The sequence below is a fragment of the Pholis gunnellus genome (assembly GCF_910591455.1).
Source record: "Pholis gunnellus genome assembly, chromosome: 14".
NCBI lineage: Eukaryota > Metazoa > Chordata > Actinopteri > Perciformes > Pholidae > Pholis > Pholis gunnellus.
Window position 1 is genome coordinate 3,033,413 of NC_136541.1, and position 18,824 is coordinate 3,052,236.

The window sequence follows — 18,824 nt, forward strand, 5'->3', positions numbered from 1 at the left end:
TATCAGGTCATTTATCCTGCTGCCTCTTATCTATCATTTTCAATTTGAATTTAAATTGTAATTCTTAACGTATTTCATTTCTTATTGCATACATGACACATACATACAGTATATATATATTACATATTTATCATTATTTGGCTGCAAAGTTTAAATTTTCCTACAGAACATTATTTGACATCCGTGATTTTATAAAACTAATTTGTCTGAATATTGAAGCTATATATATATATATAATATGGGTGCTGTATATATACATATATATATATATATACAGTATGTATTTGTGTTTCTGAAGAACGTCACATTAAAGCTGCTGACAACAGAGTAGAGTGATGTGTTCATGTTGCTGCTCACTGGTTTCAGTTGCAAAGACCATTTGAACTGTTGCACATGTTAAGTTGTTAGTAATCTAGGTTTCCTCATTTAGTCATGTAATCGTCTGTTTCTTTAAATAAATAGTATTTCTCTTAAAGTCAGACATGAGTTTTCTTAAATGAGTCAAACTGATTTATTTTTCACACTTCACTTTGATACAAAGTGCTTCTTTGTAACAACATGAAGCTTATAAAGTTGAGCGGGATAAGTGGCTCCCCAAAATATAGAGCAGGAGATGAGGTCAGGACAAATGAAGCTTTAGAGAAAGTTGTTGAACACTTTTGGTGAAGCAAACTTTGAAACTCGCCAACGATGTTGATTTAGATGTTTTATTGAAAACAAACAGAATATGACTCTTCAAGCTTAGAGTTTCATCAGTCAGGACTCAAAGGAAACCTGTGGATGAGACCTGTGGGTGATTCACTGACTCACTAAAGACTTTCAGCAAAGTAGATGTTTTAATAATGTCCTGATTATAAAGGAACTCATGTTGACAATCAGACATAACCTGAGCTCATCATGAGCAGCTGCTGAATCTCTCCTCCTTTCCTTAGACGTCCATGTGTCTTCTGTCTCGCTGGCTCTTTGTCTTGCAGGATGCGGGTCCCAAGCTTCATGAGCAGAAGGCCCCGTGTGGTTCCTGTATCAAAGCTCACCTTCACATGGAGTCGCTCTCTGCCTTTGCTGGTGAGACTGTTTTGTTTTGTCTTCACACATAACATGCTTGAATAATTGATTATGTTGAAATAAGTCATAAAAAGTGATAAACATGAAGTCTGTACTTTGTGGTGTTTCAGGAGGAAAACTGACTCAGTTATTCTCTCATATTAGTTTCACATTTTCTCCATCAGCTTTGTATGAAACCCTGTAAATAAGACAAGAAGAAAATACTTTGTTCATTCTTGAATCCAGAAATACTTTATTCATCATGTAAACCTTCAGTTTGTTCACATCCCATCAGTAAAGTCTGTTAAATGACTCTTGTTCAATGATTTCATGAACACATTCACTTCATCCTCATAATCTATTAGTTTGACCAGAATCTCAGTTATGTGAAAGAGAATAATGAATGATTTACTTATTGATTATGATTATAATAATTAGTGATATAATACATCATAGTACCTCTTTTGTATAACGATTAAGAAAACAACAAGAACAACATTTAATCTGTTATAGAAAATAAACATAATTTCACTTAAAGAAATCTTCACAAAGAGTGCTGAGAACTAAATATCTTTGATAAAAGAAGCTCTGGTGATTTCTCTCTTTAAGAGCCATGCAGTGGAAGAGAAACAACAACTAACAAATACATCAATACTAATATTTATCACACATTTAAACCTCAGAGCAGTTTACATTTTCATGAAGAGAAATATCAGTTCAGGTCAACAAAGATCATCATGAGCAGTGATAGCCTCCATGGCTAAACAGACACAGAAAGGAGCTCCACCTAAAGAAACTCAAACATTTACACAACAAGAATGAGAAGATGTCAAAGTACCGCCCACAATGTTTGATTGACAGCTGAAGAACAATCAGCAATTAAGAGACAATGATGGAGACAAAATGAGTTTCAGGATTAAAACACAGAAATTAATTTGCTGTTCCTTAAATCACTTCTGACTATTTTAGTTTACAGAACTCAGCAGTGTCTCCAACATAATTAAACAAAAGTCCAGCATAGAGAGGCTGAGTGAATGTGGTCTGGACTCTGTGGAGGAGAGTCATGGTTTCAGAGACGCTGTAGAAAGACAGAATACCTGCTCTGTGATCCAGGTACACTCCTACTCTGGAGGACTGAGGACCAGAGACGGGAGTATGGATATTGTTGTACCAAAATGTAAAACAGTTTTTGTCACAACGTAACGCCCAAGATTTGTCATTGTGTCCAAACACACATTCAATAGAGCTCTCTGTTCTGCTGATATTCTTGTATGCGACTGCTACATAAACTCCTGCTCCTCCTCCTCTCCTCTCCACCTCCCAGTAACAACGTCCAGTCAGACTCTCTCTACTCAGGACCTGAGAATATTCAGTGAATCTGTCTGGGTGACTAGAATAAGACTGTTGTCGACTCATTAATGTTGCTTTTCTGTTCCCCTCAGATAATAACAGCCATGTGTGTGCTGTGTTTGGATCCAGTGTGATTTCACTTGAATATCTTAAGAACTCAGCTCTGGTCTTGGGCTCTGCTTGTGAAGGTGACAGTAAAACGTCCACTTCAGTCACTGCCAGTGAGACGTTTGTCCACTTCTCTCTCAGAACGTCCTGTAGTTTATCTCTGACTTCTGACACAGCCGCCGTCACGTCCTCAAAGTAGCTCAGAGGACGGATATCGATGCCGGACGAGTCTGTAGGTTCTCTGAGTGGTGACAGTGAGGGGTAGTTGTGTAGAAACTGGTTGTGATCCTCTGTGTGTGAGAGCAGCTTCAGCTCAGCGTCTTTCCTCTTCAGCTCAGAGATCTCCTGCTCCAGCTTCTCCTGAAGCTCTTTGACTCGACTCACTTCACTTTTCTGCTGGGATCTGACCTGCTGCTTCACATCGGAGCTTCTTTTCTCCATGAGACGGATCAGCTCAGTGAAGATCTTCTCGCTGTCCTTCACCGCTTCGTCGGCAGAGCGATTGACGGCCTCCACCTCCTGTTGAAGCAGCTTCACGTCTTTCTCTCTGTCCTGGATTCTCTGCTGGATGTTTAGTCGACTCACCTCCAGCTCTCTCTGCCTCTCAGTCCTTTCTGCTGCAGCTGTGACTGTGTCGTGGCCTTTGTGTTCATCCACAGAGCAGAGGTAACAGATACACTGCTGATCAGTACGGCAGAACATCTTCATCACCTCATCGTGACGAGAGCAGATGTTCTCCTGGAGCTTCTTGGAGGGGTCCACCAGCTTGTGTTTCTCAAAGACAGGGGATTCATAATGAGGCTGGAGGTGTTTCTCACAATAAGAGGCCAAACATTGCAGACAGGACTTGAAGGCTTTCCGTTTCCTCCCAGTGCAGACATCACAGGACACATCTTCAGGTCCAGCATAGCAGTGATCAGCAGGAGCAGCTTGGAGTCCAGTCTTCTTCAGCTCCTCCACTAAAACTGCTAACATGGTGTTTTTCAGCAGGACAGGCCTCGGTGTGAAGGTCTGCCTACACTGAGGGCAGCTGTGGAGTTTCTTCACATCCTCTACATCCCAGTGGTTTTTAATACAGTTCATGCAGTAGCTGTGTCCACAGGGAATAGTCACCGGATCCTTCAGTAGATCCAGACAGATGGAACAAGAGAAGGTTTCCCGATCCAGCTGAACTCCTTTCTGCGCCATTTCACCTCTCGGTAACAACGACTGTCAAATAGTTTAACTTTCTCTGAACAGAAACAATCTGTGTGTTCTCTTGCTACTGTGAATGATGAATCACCTCCCTCATTTCACAACATCGTGTTTATAACTCTACTTTAGAGCTTCAGACCTGTGAAGGGGAGGGAACAAGCAAATACCTTGATAAGGTGGAGCTCACTGTGTTTGAGAGCAGGAGACACAGGGAGGAGCTTTCAGGCTCTACTGCATTCCACACAGTTATGACACTCAGCCTTCTTTTTTTTCACACTTTATTTTCACCACAGACAGACAACACATACACAAAAAAATAAATGAAAGAGGATCTGGATTGCTCTGTCTCTTCAAAAACATGATAACTCCTGTGAGGTATTCAGGTTGTGTTATCGTTGACATGTAAACATCGTCCATTTCTCCCACTTCTCACGACATCGCTCCACGTCGGTTCTTATTCTGTGAGTTAACAGTTCCATATCATATATTTCATTCACAATTTTCAGCCATTCATCTTGTGATGGTGGTTCTGCCTTGTGCCATCTCTTCGTGATAGTTTTCTTACAAGCTGTTAGCAAAATGTTCAGCAGATACCATCTTCTCTTAACTCAGTGTCTGCTGTCATGTTACCAAAGTAGAGAAACATACATGACTTAGGTATGTCATAGCCCAGAATTTGGACTATAGCCATATGGACATTTCCCCGAAACTGTACTATTTCCGGACATAGCCAAAATACATGGGAGTGGTTTACATTTACTGCCCCACATTTCCTCCAACATGGTTGAACAACAGACAGACATTTGTTTGTCATTTGGGGAGTAATAAAAAATCTGATTACATTCTTCCAACAATGTTCTCTCCAAATACGCGAGGATGTTGAAGACTGTTGTGTCCTCCAAATATTCAACCATTCATCCTCTGTAATATTCACACCAAGTTCTTGTTCCCATTTCAGTTTTACATAAAATGTTGTATTTCCTAATTGTTCCATCAGATGTTGATATATAGTCGATATGATTCTATACTTCTTTGAGTTATAAACTCCCATTATGGTTCTAATTATTCCATTCTTATCCAGATTAATTTTGTGCTTTATTTCTCTATCGAAAAAGTCCCTTAATTGCAGATATCTGAAGTGATCCTGGTTAGTTAGTGAATATTTGTCTTTCAGCTCCTGGAAACTCACAACACTCCCGTCTTTAATGACTGTGCATATTGCTGTTGTTCCATGTGAAATCCATCGTTTGAACCTCAGATGGAGAGTACCCGGGATAAAATGTCTGTCATAGGCTATCCATCGTAGAAGCCTGAGCTCTTCTTCTAATCTGTATTTTCGTACCAATTTAAACCACATATCTAATGTAAATCGGGTGACAACATCCACCTGTTCAAGTAAATCTTTGGCTATATTTCTGTCTCCGATAAGGCTTTGAATTTCCCTTCCTTCTACATATCGTTCTAGGTTTTTCCATTTAGCTTCGTAATCATTGTTACACCAATTAATTACTGATCTAATTTGAGCTGCATGGAAATATCCCCTAAGATTTGGTAATGACGTGCCCCCTTTATGCTTTCCAATCTGTAATGTTTGGTATTTGACTCTTGGCCTTTGACCATTCCATATAAACCTTGAGATAACTTTATCCCAGGTTCTGAATTGTTTCTCAGGGATCTCGATTGGTAGTGCCTGAAAGAAATAAAGAAGTCTTGGAAGTATGCTCATTTTTATAGTGTCTATCCGTGAACTGAGATCCAGTGGAAGAACAGCCCACCTCTCCATATCATCCCTAATATCCTGATCTACTTTAATATAGTTGGCTTTATATAGATCATCAATACTTTTTGTTATAGTCACCCCGAGATATGTCATTCTTTTAGAACTCCAGTTTAAGTTAAGTGTTTGTTGTATAGTTTCGGTTGGTTTGTAGTTCATTGTTAAAATCTCTGTTTTTGACAAGTTCATTTTATATCCAGAGTAAGAGCCAAACGTCTCAAGTTGGTTGAATAATATAGGGAGGCATGTGTCAGGGTCCTCTAAATAACAGATCACGTCATCTGCAAAAAGTCCAATGACGTGTTCTTCGTTTCCGACCTTTATCCCTTTAAGGTCTTTATTCTGCCTCATTGCTTGTGCCAGAGGTTCTATAAAAATTGCAAATAAAGTCGGTGAGAGACAGCATCCCTGCCTGGTAGACCGTTCTAATGCTGTACTATCAGTCAGACTGCCATTTATTTTTATCCTTGCTGTTGGATTTTGGTAAAGTGTTTTAACACATTGAATGGCTTTTTCATTTCGTCCAAATTTCTCAAGTACTTGATACAGAAATGTCCAGTTTACACTGTCAAATGCCTTTTCTGCGTCAAGACTTATTAGGGCTGCATTGATATTTTTATGGTTAATATGATCAATTATATGTAGGGTTCTCCTTATGTTATCTTGGGTTTGTTGCCCCTAAATGAAGCCCGTCTGGTCTTCATCTATAATATCACTCATAAAGTGCTCATACCTTTTTGCAATAATCGAGGTATATAATTTATAGACTATATTAAGTATTGATATCGGTCTGTAGCCAGAGCAGGTATCACTGTTCTTTCCCTTAGGAATCACTGTTATTACAGCCTCCTTCCAAGATGGTGGGAGTTCACCATGGGCAAGCGTATAATTAAATGACGGTTCAAGTATTGGTAAAAGTAGTTCACGAAACATTTTGTTCCACTTTATTTGTTGGATTTATTTGTTTTCAGTCTACCCATAGCTTTCTCTATTTCTATTATTGTAATGGGTGAAGTCAAAAGGTCATTCTGGTCTTTCCCAATTACTGGAAGGTCCAGTGTCTCTAGAAAAGTTCTAATTTGGTCCTTGTCAGCGGATGGAGGTTGGCTATACAAATGTTGGTAATAGTTCCTAAAAATGGTTTCAATCTCCTTGGGTTCATAGGCTATTTGATTTGTAACCATATCCCTTATCTTATGGATTGTCCTATCTGCCTGTTGGTTTTGCAGTCTTTTTGCCAGTAGTTTATTTGCTTTGGGTCCCACCTCATAGTAAGATTGTTTAAGAAATCTTGTTTTCTTTTCTATCTCTGTAGTTAGTAGCTTATCTATGTTGCCTCTAATTTCTTTCATTTTTGGTAACAGTGTCGAGTCGCGGGTATCTTTGTGCTGTTGTTTGATTTCAAGCAGTTTTTCCTTTTCCTTCTTGTATGTTTCTTCTTTAGCTCTCTTGATAGCTGCTGTCTTAGCAATAAGTTTCCCTCTCATAACTGCTTTGAGAGCGTCCCACAAGATAGTGGGATTAACCTCTCCATTGTCATTTTCTTTTTGGTACGTTTTAATCTCTGTTTTGATCTCCTCAACAACGGACTTATAGTTTAGTATTCCAACATTTAACCTCCATAGGTTTTTTTGTCCTGTGGTTTTAGCTTGACATTAAGATAAACTGCACAGTGGTCCGACACGTCTGCTGCTCCAATTTCACACTCCTTAACTCTATACACGTCCTTTTTATTCATAAAGAAATAGTCAATTCTAGCATAACTTTTATTAGGTGCCGAGTAGTGTGTATAGTCTCTTTTAGTGGGATGCAGCTCTCTCCAAATATCAACTAGACCAAATTCTTTGAATAAAGTATTGATCATTTTTGTGACATGATTGGGGTTTTTCTTATTGTTTGTTGTGTCTAGATTACTAATCATGACAATATTAAAGTCACCTCCACATATTAGTATTCCCTCCTCCCTAGTATAGACACTCAGCCTTCTTATACACAGTCCATGTGCTCATCTCATAACAATTAGACTTTCAATGTTATTCACACTGTTCAGAAAATTTAATGGAGTAAAAACTCTGCTTCATTGTTCAGTGTTGTATTCTTGTTTTCCGACTTCCTGGTGAAGAACTGGGGAGAACAAAACAAACACATGAACAACTAGCTGTTATAAAAGGACAGACATGTGATGCTTCCTCCAGCCCTTCTGCTTCATCTGCTTTGGTTGGTGCATGTGCAGCCTCTTTCCAGCCTCCATTCCTGTGTTTACCTCAACAAGTCTCTCTTCCCATGAAGACAACACTGGCTCTACGTCAGCCTCTGAGGCCCAAGTCTGCTGAAATCATACGTAGCTCTATATGAATTGATCAGAAGAAGCAGTGGGGGGATGTCTGCTAACAGGAGTAGAGGTAATGGTTCATATTATTCTATTTACAAAGTGAACACAGAGACTTACAGCGAACCATCCAGGGCCCTGTTTCAGAAAGCAGCTTTAGTGAAAACTCTGAGTCAGTTAAGCTGCTCGTTGGCAGGTTTTCTTGAACAAACCCTGACTTTGTCTCCGTCTCCTCTCTCTCACAGAGTCAGACACACTGATACAGAATCAATGAATGAGGAAATGAAACAAACGTTCACTAGACGTCAGAATTTCGGTTTGTCAGTCTTTTCAACGGTGTGTTTTGACCTCATGTTCAAATACGACACAGAGTCAAATCAGCCTCAGCTTACAATGAATCATCAGCATGTACTTCCTGTTGTTCAGTGAATGGAGCCAGTCAGCTCGATCGCTTCACCACCATGTTGGTTACACCCATCTTTAAAACTGTAGATGTGAAGGGGAGGGAACAAGGAGATATGTGGACAGAGTGGAATGTTTCATGACTAAGTGCACAGACAGAATGTTGGTTGTAAGAAGCGACACGTGATATAAAACTTTGCTCATTTCTCTGTGACAAAGATGTTTTAGTGAGGACAGTTTAAAGGACAGAGACTGACTGACTAATGTTCTTCTGCTCTAAACATGAAGTCTGTACTTTGTGGTGTTTCAGGAGGAAAACTGACTCAGTTATTCTCTCATATTAGTTTCACATTTTCTCCATCAGCTTTGTATGAAACCCTGTAAATAAGACAAGAAGAAAATACTTTGTTCATTCTTGAATCCAGAAATACTTTATTCATCATGTAAACCTTCAGTTTGTTCACATCCCATCAGTAAAGTCTGTTAAATGACTCTTGTTCAATGATTTCATGAACACATTCACTTCATCCTCATAATCTATTAGTTTGACCAGAATCTCAGTTATGTGAAAGAGAATAATGAATGATTTACTTATTGATTATGATTATAATAATTAGTGATATAATACATCATAGTACCTCTTTTGTATAACGATTAAGAAAACAACAAGAACAACATTTAATCTGTTATAGAAAATAAACATAATTTCACTTAAAGAAATCTTTACAAAGAGTGCTGAGAACTAAATATCTTTGATAAAAGAAGCTCTGGTGATTTCTCTCTTTAAGAGCCATGCAGTGGAAGAGAAACAACAACTAACAAATACATCAATACTAATATTTATCAAACATTTAAACCTCAGAGCAGTTTACATTTTCATGAAGAGAAATATCAGTTCAGGTCAACAAAGATCATCATGAGCAGTGATAGCCTCCATGGCTAAACAGACACAGAAAGGAGCTCCACCTAAAGAAACTCAAACATTTACACAACAAGAATGAGAAGATGTCAAAGTACCGCCCACAATGTTTGATTGACAGCTGAAGAACAATCAGCAATTAAGCGACAATGATGGAGACAAAATGAGTTTCAGGATTAAAACACAAACATTAATTTGCTGTTCCTTAAATCACTTCTGACTATTTTAGTTTACAGAACTCAGCAGTGTTTCCATGACCATAATTAAACCTAAGTCCAGCATAGAGAGGCTGAGTGAATGTGGTCTGGACTCTGTGGAGGAGAGTCATGGTTTCAGAGACGCTGTAGAAAGACAGAATACCTGCTCTGTGATCCAGGTACACTCCTACTCTGGAGGACTGAGGACCAGAGACGGGAGTTTGGATCTTGTTGTACCGAAATGTAAAACTGTTTTCTTCACAACATAACCCCCAAGATTTGTCATTGAATCCAAAAATATCTGTTCTGCTGATATTCTTGTATGAGACTGCTACATCAAGTCCTTCTCCTCTCCACTCCACCTCCCAGTAACAACGTCCAGTCATACTCTCTCTACTCAGGACCTGATAACATGAAGTGAATCTGTCTGGGTGACTAGAATAAGACTGTTGTTTTGTCATTAATGTGGCTTTTCTGTTCCCCTCAGATAATAACAGTTTTGTGAATGCTGTGTTTGGATCCAGTGTGATTTCACTTGAATATCTTAAGAACTCAGCTCTGGTCTTGGGCTCTGCTTGTGAAGGTGACAGTAAAACGTCCACTTCAGTCACTGCCAGTGAGACGTTTGTCCACTTCTCTCTCAGAACGTCCTGTAGTTTATCTCTGACTTCTGACACAGCCGCCGTCACGTCCTCAAAGTAGCTCAGAGGACGGATATCGATGCCGGACGAGTCTGTAGGTTCTCTGAGTGGTGACAGTGAGGGGTAGTTGTGTAGAAACTGGTTGTGATCCTCTGTGTGTGAGAGCAGCTTCAGCTCAGCGTCGTTCCTCTTCAGCTCAGAGATCTCCTGCTCCAGCTTCTCCTGAAGCTCTTTGACTCGACTCACTTCACTTTTCTGCTGGGATCTGACCTGCTGCTTCACATCGGAGCTTCTTTTCTCCATGAGACGGATCAGCTCGGTGAAGATCTTCTCGCTGTCCTTCACCGCTTCGTCGGCAGAGCGATTGACGGCCTCCACCTCCTGTTGAAGCAGCTTCACGTCTTTCTCTCTGTCCTGGATTCTCTGCTGGATGTTTAGTCGACTCACCTCCAGCTCTCTCTGCCTCTCAGTCCTTTCTGCTGCAGCTGAGACTGTGTCGTGGCCTTTGTGTTCATCCACAGAGCAGAGGTAACAGATACACTGCTGATCAGTACGGCAGAACATCTTCATCACCTCATCGTGACGAGAGCAGATGTTCTCCTGGAGCTTCTTGGAGGGGTCCACCAGCTTGTGTTTCTCAAAGACAGGGGATTCATAATGAGGCTGGAGGTGTTTCTCACAATAAGAGGCCAAACATTGCAGACAGGACTTGAAGGCTTTCCGTTTCCTCCCAGTGCAGACATCACAGGACACATCTTCAGGTCCAGCATAGCAGTGATCAGCAGGAGCAGCTTGGAGTCCAGTCTTCTTCAGCTCCTCCACTAAAACTGCTAACATGGTGTTTTTCAGCAGGACAGGCCTCGGTGTGAAGGTCTGCCTACACTGAGGGCAGCTGTGGAGTTTCTTCACATCCTCTACATCCCAGTGGTTTTTAATACAGTTCATGCAGTAGCTGTGTCCACAGGGAATAGTCACCGGATCCTTCAGTAGATCCAGACAGATGGAACAAGAGAAGGTTTCCCGATCCAGCTGAACTCCTTTCTGCGCCATTTCACCTCTCGGTAACAACGACTGTCAAATAGTTTAACTTTCTCTGAACACAAACAATCTGTGTGTTCTCTTGCTACTGTGAATGATGAATCACCTCCCTCATATCACAACATCTTGTTTATAACTCTACTTTAGACCTTCAGACCTGTGAGGGGAGGGAACAAGCAAACACCTTGATAAGGTGGAGCTCACTGTGTTTGAGAGCAGGAGACACAGGGAGGAGTTTTCAGGCTCTACTGTATTCAACACGTGTAGCTTCATGTGAGAGGCCGGGTGTGTCATCTGTCAATACAACGTGCAGTAAGAACAGTTATGACACTCAGCCTTCTTATACACAGTCCATGTGCTCAGCTCATAACAATTAGACTTTCAATGTTATTCACACTGTTCAGAAACGTTAAAGTAAAAACTCTGCTTCATTGTTCAGTGTTGTAATCTTGTTTTCTGACTTCCTGGTGAAGAACTGGGGAGAACAAAACAAACACATGAACAACTAGCTGTTATAAAAGGACAGACATGTGATGCTTCCTCCAGCCCTTCTGCTTCATCTGCTTTGGTTGGTGCATGTGCAGCCTCTTTCCAGCCTCCATTGCTGTGTTTACCTCAACAAGTCTCTCTTCCCATGAAGACAACACTGGCTCTACGTCAGCCTCTGAGGCCCAAGTCTGCTGAAATCATACGTAGCTCTATATGAATTGATCAGAAGAAGCAGTGGGGGGATGTCTGCTAACAGGAGTAGAGGTAATGGTTCATATTATTCTATTTACAAAGTCAACACAGAGACTTACAGCGAACCATCCAGGGCCCTGTTTCAGAAAGCAGGTTTAGTGAAAACTCTGAGTCAGTTAAGCTGCTCGTTGGCAGGTTTTCTTGAACAAACCCTGACTTTCTCTCCGTCTCCTCTCTCTCACAGAGTCAGACACACTGATACAGAATCAATGAATGAGGAAATGAAACAAACGTTCACTAGACGTCAGAATTGTGGTTTGTCAGACTTTTCAACGGTGTGTTTTGACCTCATGTTCAAATACGACACAGAGTCAAATCAGCCTCAGCTTACAATGAATCATCAGCATGTACTTCCTGTTGTTCAGTGAATGGAGCCAGTCAGCTCGATCGCTTCACCACCATGTTGGTTACACCCATCTTTAAAACTGTAGATGTGAAGGGGAGGGAACAAGGAGATATGTGGACAGAGTGGAATGTTTCATGACTAAGTGCACAGACAGAATGTTGGTTGTAAGAAGCGACACGTGATATAAAACTTTGCTCATTTCTCTGTGACAAAGATGTTTTAGTGAGGACAGTTTAAAGGACAGAGACTGACTGACTAATGTTCTTCTGCTCTAAACATGAAGTCTGTACTTTGTGGTGTTTCAGGAGGAAAACTGACTCAGTTATTCTCTCATATTAGTTTCACATTTTCTCCATCAGCTTTGTATGAAACCCTGTAAATAAGACAAGAAGAAAATACTTTGTTCATTCTTGAATCCAGAAATACTTTATTCATCATGTAAACCTTCAGTTTGTTCACATCCCATCAGTAAAGTCTGTTAAATGACTCTTGTTCAATGATTTCATGAACACATTCACTTCATCCTCATAATCTATTAGTTTGACCAGAATCTCAGTTATGTGAAAGAGAATAATGAATGATTTACTTATTGATTATGATTATAATAATTAGTGATATAATACATCATAGTACCTCTTTTGTATAACGATTAAGAAAACAACAAGAACAACATTTAATCTGTTATAGAAAATAAACATAATTTCACTTAAAGAAATCTTCACAAAGAGTGCTGAGAACTAAATATCTTTGATAAAAGAAGCTCTGGTGATTTCTCTCTTTAAGAGCCATGCAGTGGAAGAGAAACAACAACTAACAAATACATCAATACTAATATTTATCACACATTTAAACCTCAGAGCAGTTTACATTTTCATGAAGAGAAATATCAGTTCAGGTCAACAAAGATCATCATGAGCAGTGATAGCCTCCATGGCTAAACAGACACAGAAAGGAGCTCCACCTAAAGAAACTCAAACATTTACACAACAAGAATGAGAAGATGTCAAAGTACCGCCCACAATGTTTGATTGACAGCTGAAGAACAATCAGCAATTAAGCGACAATGATGGAGACAAAATGAGTTTCAGGATTAAAACACAAACATTAATTTGCTGTTCCTTAAATCACTTCTGACTATTTTAGTTTACAGAACTCAGCAGTGTTTCCATGACCATAATTAAACCTAAGTCCAGCATAGAGAGGCTGAGTGAATGTGGTCTGGACTCTGTGGAGGAGAGTCATGGTTTCAGAGACGCTGTAGAAAGACAGAATACCTGCTCTGTGATCCAGGTACACTCCTACTCTGGAGGACTGAGGACCAGAGACGGGAGTTTTGATATTGTTGTACCAAAATGTAAAACTGTTGTTGTTACAATCTAACGCCCAAGATTTGTCATTGAATCCAAACAGACATTGAATAGAGCTCCCTATTCTGCTGATATTCTTGTATGCGACTGCTACATAAACTCTTCCTCTCCACTCCACCTCCCAGTAACAACGTCCAGTCAGACTCTCTCTACTCAGGACCTGAAAACATTTAGTGAATCTGTCTGGGTGACTAGAATAAGTCTGTTGTTGACTCACTAATGTTGCTTTTCTGTTCCCCTCAGATAATAACAGCCATGTGAATGCTGTGTTTGGATCCAGTGTGATTTCACTTGAATATCTTAAGAACTCAGCTCTGGTCTTGGGCTCTGCTTGTGAAGGTGACAGTAAAACGTCCACTTCAGTCACTGCCAGTGAGACGTTTGTCCACTTCTCTCTCAGAACGTCCTGTAGTTTATCTCTGACTTCTGACACAGCCGCCGTCACGTCCTCAAAGTAGCTCAGAGGACGGATATCGATGCCGGACGAGTCTGTAGGTTCTCTGAGTGGTGACAGTGAGGGGTAGTTGTGTAGAAACTGGTTGTGATCCTCTGTGTGTGAGAGCAGCTTCAGCTCAGCGTCTTTCCTCTTCAGCTCAGAGATCTCCTGCTCCAGCTTCTCCTGAAGCTCTTTGACTCGACTCACTTCACTTTTCTGCTGGGATCTGACCTGCTGCTTCACATCGGAGCTTCTTTTCTCCATGAGACGGATCAGCTCAGTGAAGATCTTCTCGCTGTCCTTCACCGCTTCGTCGGCAGAGCGATTGACGGCCTCCACCTCCTGTTGAAGCAGCTTCACGTCTTTCTCTCTGTCCTGGATTCTCTGCTGGATGTTTAGTCGACTCACCTCCAGCTCTCTCTGCCTCTCAGTCCTTTCTGCTGCAGCTGAGACTGTGTCGTGGCCTTTGTGCTCATCCATTAAGCAGAGATAACAGATACACTGCTGATCAGTACGGCAGAAAATCTTCATCACCTCATCGTGACGAGAGCAGATGTTCTCCTGGAGCTTCTTGGAGGGGTCCACCAGCTTGTGTTTCTCAAAGACAGGAGATTCATAATGAGGCTGGAGGTGTTTCTCACAATAAGAGGCCAGACAGACGAGACAGGACTTGATGGCTTTCCGTTTCCTCCCAGTGCAGACATCACAGGACACATCTTCAGGTCCAGCATAGCAGTGATCAGCAGGAGCAGCTTGGAGTCCAGTCTTCTTCAGCTCCTCCACTAAAACTGCTAACATGGTGTTTTTCAGCAGGACAGGCCTCGGTGTGAAGGTCTGCCTACACTGAGGGCAGCTGTGGAGTTTCTTCACATCCTCTTCATCCCAGAAGCTTTTAATACAGTTCATGCAGTAGCTGTGTCCACAGGGAGTAGTCACCGGATCCTTCAGTAGATCCAGACAGATGGAACAAGAGATGATTTCCCGATCCAGCTGAACTCCTTTCTGCGCCATTTCACCTCTCGGTAACAACGACTGTCAAATAGTTTAACTTTCTCTGAACAGAAACAATCTGTGTGTTCTCTTGCTACTGTGAATGATGAATCACCTCCCTCATTTCACAACATTGTGTTTATAACTCTACTTTAGACCTTCAGACCTGTGAAGGGGAGGGAACAAGCAAATACCTTGATAAGGTGGAGCTCACTGTGTTTGAGAGCAGGAGACACAGGGAGGAGTTTTCAGGCTCTACTGCATTCCACACAGTTATGACACTCAGCCTTCTTTTTTTTCACACTTTATCTTCACCACAGACAGACAACACATACACAAAAAAATAAATGAAAGAGGATCTGGATTGCTCTGTCTCTTCAAAAACATGATAACTCCTGTGAGGTATTCAGGTTGTGTTATCGTTGACACGTAAACATCGTCCATTTCTCCCACTTCTCACGACATCGCTCCACGTCGGTTCTTATTCTGTGAGTTAACAGTTCCATATCATATATTTCATTCACAATATTCAGCCATTCATCTTGTGATGGTGGTTCTGCCTTGTGCCATCTCTTCCTGATAGCTTTCTTACAAGCTGTTAGCAAAATGTTCAGCAGATACCATCTTCTCTTAACTCAGTGTCTGCTGTCATGTTACCAAAGTAGAGAAACATACATGACTTAGGTATGTCATAGCCCAGAATTTGGACTATAACCATATGGACATTTCCCCGAAACTGTACTATTTCCGGACATAGCCAAAATACATGGGAGTGGTTTACATTTACTGCCCCACATTTCCTCCAACATGGTTGAACAATAGACAGACATTTATTTGTCATTTGGGGAGTAATAAAAAATCTGATTACATTCTTCCAACAATGTTATCTCCAAATACGCGAGGATGTTGAAGACTGTTGTGTCCTCCAAATATTCAACCATTCATCCTCTGTAATATTCACACCAAGTTCTTGTTCCCATTTCAGTTTTACATAAAATGTTGTATTTCCTAATTGTTCCATCAGATGTTGATATATATAGTCGATATGATTCTATACTTCTTTGAGTTATAAACTCCCATTATGGTTCTAATTATTCCATTCTTATCCAGATTAATTTTGTGCTTTATTTCTCTATCGAAAAAGTCCCTTAATTGCAGATATCTGAAGTGATCCTGGTTAGTTAGTGAATATTTGTCTTTCAGCTCCTGGAAACTCACAACACTCCCGTCTTTAATGACTGTGCATATTGCTGTTGTTCCATGTGAAATCCATCGTTTGAACCTCAGATGGAGAGTACCCGGGATAAAATGTCTGTCATAGGCTATCCATCGTAGAAGCCTGAGCTCTTCTTCTAATCTGTATTTTCGTACCAATTTAAACCACATATCTAATGTAAATCGGGTGACAACATCCACCTGTTCAAGTAAATCTTTGGCTATATTTCTGTCTCCGATAAGGCTTTGAATTTCCCTTCCTTCTACATATCGTTCTAGGTTTTTCCATTTAGCTTCGTAATCATTGTTACACCAATTAATTACTGATCTAATTTGAGCTGCATGGAAATATCCCCTAAGATTTGGTAATGACGTGCCCCCTTTATGCTTTCCAATCTGTAATGTTTGGTATTTGACTCTTGGCCTTTGACCATTCCATATAAACCTTGAGATAACTTTATCCCAGGTTCTGAACTGTTTCTCAGGGATCTCGAGTGGTTGTGCCTGAAAGAAATAAAGAAGTCTTGGAAGTATGCTCATTTTTATAGTGTCTATCCGTGAACTGAGATCCAGTGGAAGAACAGCCCACCTCTCCATATCATCCCTAATATCCTGATCTACTTTAATATAGTTGGCTTTATATAGATCATCAATACTTTTTGTTATAGTCACCCCGAGATATGTCATTCTTTTAGAACTCCAGTTTAAGTTAAGTGTTTGTTGTATAGTTTCGGTTGGTTTGTAGTTCATTGTTAAAATCTCTGTTTTTGACAAGTTCATTTTATATCCAGAGTAAGAGCCAAACGTCTCAAGTTGGTTGAATAATATAGGGAGGCATGTGTCAGGGTCCTCTAAATAACAGATCACGTCATCTGCAAAAAGTCCAATGACGTGTTCTTCGTTTCCGACCTTTATCCCTTTAAGGTCTTTATTCTGCCTAATTGCTTGTGCCAGAGGTTCTATAAAAATTGCAAATAAAGTCGGTGAGAGACAGCATCCCTGCCTGGTAGACCGTTCTAATGCTGTACTATCAGTCAGACTGCCATTTATTTTTATCCTTGCTGTTGGATTTTGGTAAAGTGTTTTAACACATTGAATGGCTTTTTCATTTCGTCCAAATTTCTCAAGTACTTGATACAGAAATGTCCAGTTTACACTGTCAAATGCCTTTTCTGCGTCAAGACTTATTAGGGCTGCATTGATATTTTTATGGTTAATATGATCAATTATATGTAGGGTTCTCCTTATGTTATCTTGGGTTTGTTGCCCCTAAATGAAGCCCGTCTGGTCTTCATCTATAATATCACTCATAAAGTGCTCATACCTTTTTGCAATAATCGAGGTATATAATTTATAGACTATATTAAGTATTGATATCGGTCTGTAGCCAGAGCAGGTATCACTGTTCTTTCCCTTAGGAATCACTGTTATTACAGCCTCCTTCCAAGATGGTGGGAGTTCACCATGGGCAAGCGTATAATTAAATGACGGTTCAAGTATTGGTAAAAGTAGTTCACTAAACATTTTGTTCCACTTTATTTGTTGGATTTATTTGTTTTCAGTCTACCCATAGCTTTCTCTATTTCTATTATTGTAATGGGTGAAGTCAAAAGGTCATTCTGGTCTTTCCCAATTACTGGAAGGTCCAGTGTCTCTAGAAAAGTTCTAATTTGGTCCTTGTCAGCGGATGGAGGTTGGCTATACAAATGTTGGTAATAGTTCCTAAAAATGGTTTCAATCTCCTTGGGTTCATAGGCTATTTGATTTGTAACCATATCCCTTATCGTATGGATTGTCCTATCTGCCTGTTGGTTTTGCAGTCTTTTTGCCAGTAGTTTATTTGCTTTGGGTCCCACCTCATAGTAAGATTGTTTAAGAAATCTTGTTTTCTTTTCTATCTCTGTAGTTAGTAGCTTATCTATGTTGCCTCTAATTTCTTTCATTTTTGGTAACAGTGTCGAGTCGCGGGTATCTTTGTGTTGTTGTTCGATTTCAAGCAGTTTTTCCTTTTCCTTCTTGTATGTTTCTTCTTTAGCTCTCTTGATAGCTGCTGTCTTAGCAATAAGTTTCCCTCTCATAACTGCTTTGAGAGCGTCCCACAAGATAGTGGGATTAACCTCTCCATTGTCATTTTCTTTTTGGTACGTTTTAATCTCTGTTTTGATCTCCTCAACAACGGACTTATAGTTTAGTATTCCAACATTTAACCTCCAGAACGTTTTTTTGTCCTGTGGTTTTAGCTTGACATTAAGATAAACTGCACAGTGGTCCGACACGTCTGCTGCTCCAATTTCACACTCCTTAACTCTATACACGTCCTTTTTATTCATAAAGAAATAGTCAATTCTAGCATAACTTTTATTAGGTGCCGAGTAGTGTGTATAGTCTCTTTTAGTGGGATGCAGCTCTCTCCAAATATCAACTAGACCAAATTCTTTGAATAAAGTATTGATCATTTTTGTGACATGATTGGGGTTTTTCTTATTGTTTGTTGTGTCTAGACTACTATTCATGACAATATTAAAGTCACCTCCACATATTAGTATTCCCTCCTCCCTAGTATAGACACTCAGCCTTCTTATACACAGTCCATGTGCTCATCTCATAACAATTAGACTTTCAATGTTATTCACACTGTTCAGAAAATTTAATGGAGTAAAAACTCTGCTTCATTGTTCAGTGTTGTATTCTTGTTTTCCGACTTCCTGGTGAAGAACTGGGGAGAACAAA

General features: G+C 40.2%; 2 protein-coding genes across 2 annotated transcripts; both read right to left on the reverse strand.

Annotated features, from left to right (window-relative positions):
- Window positions 1-1,197: 1,197 nt before the first annotated feature.
- Window positions 1,198-11,076, reverse strand: LOC306706008 (uncharacterized protein). The gene is made up of 3 exons (XM_079172922.1): window positions 9,345-11,076; window positions 3,864-3,882; window positions 1,198-3,711 (listed from the first exon to the last, which is right to left on the reverse strand). Exons 1-3 carry the CDS (start codon window positions 11,009-11,011, stop codon window positions 2,005-2,007), a joined length of 3,393 nt encoding a protein of 1,130 aa, XP_079029048.1. The 5' UTR covers window positions 11,012-11,076; the 3' UTR covers window positions 1,198-2,004.
- A 1,348-nt stretch (window positions 11,077-12,424) lies between these two features.
- Window positions 12,425-14,986, reverse strand: LOC306706738 (tripartite motif-containing protein 16-like). The gene has a single exon (XM_079173912.1). It carries the CDS (start codon window positions 14,898-14,900, stop codon window positions 13,221-13,223), a length of 1,680 nt encoding a protein of 559 aa, XP_079030038.1. The 5' UTR covers window positions 14,901-14,986; the 3' UTR covers window positions 12,425-13,220.
- Between the last annotated feature and the right edge of the window lie 3,838 nt (window positions 14,987-18,824).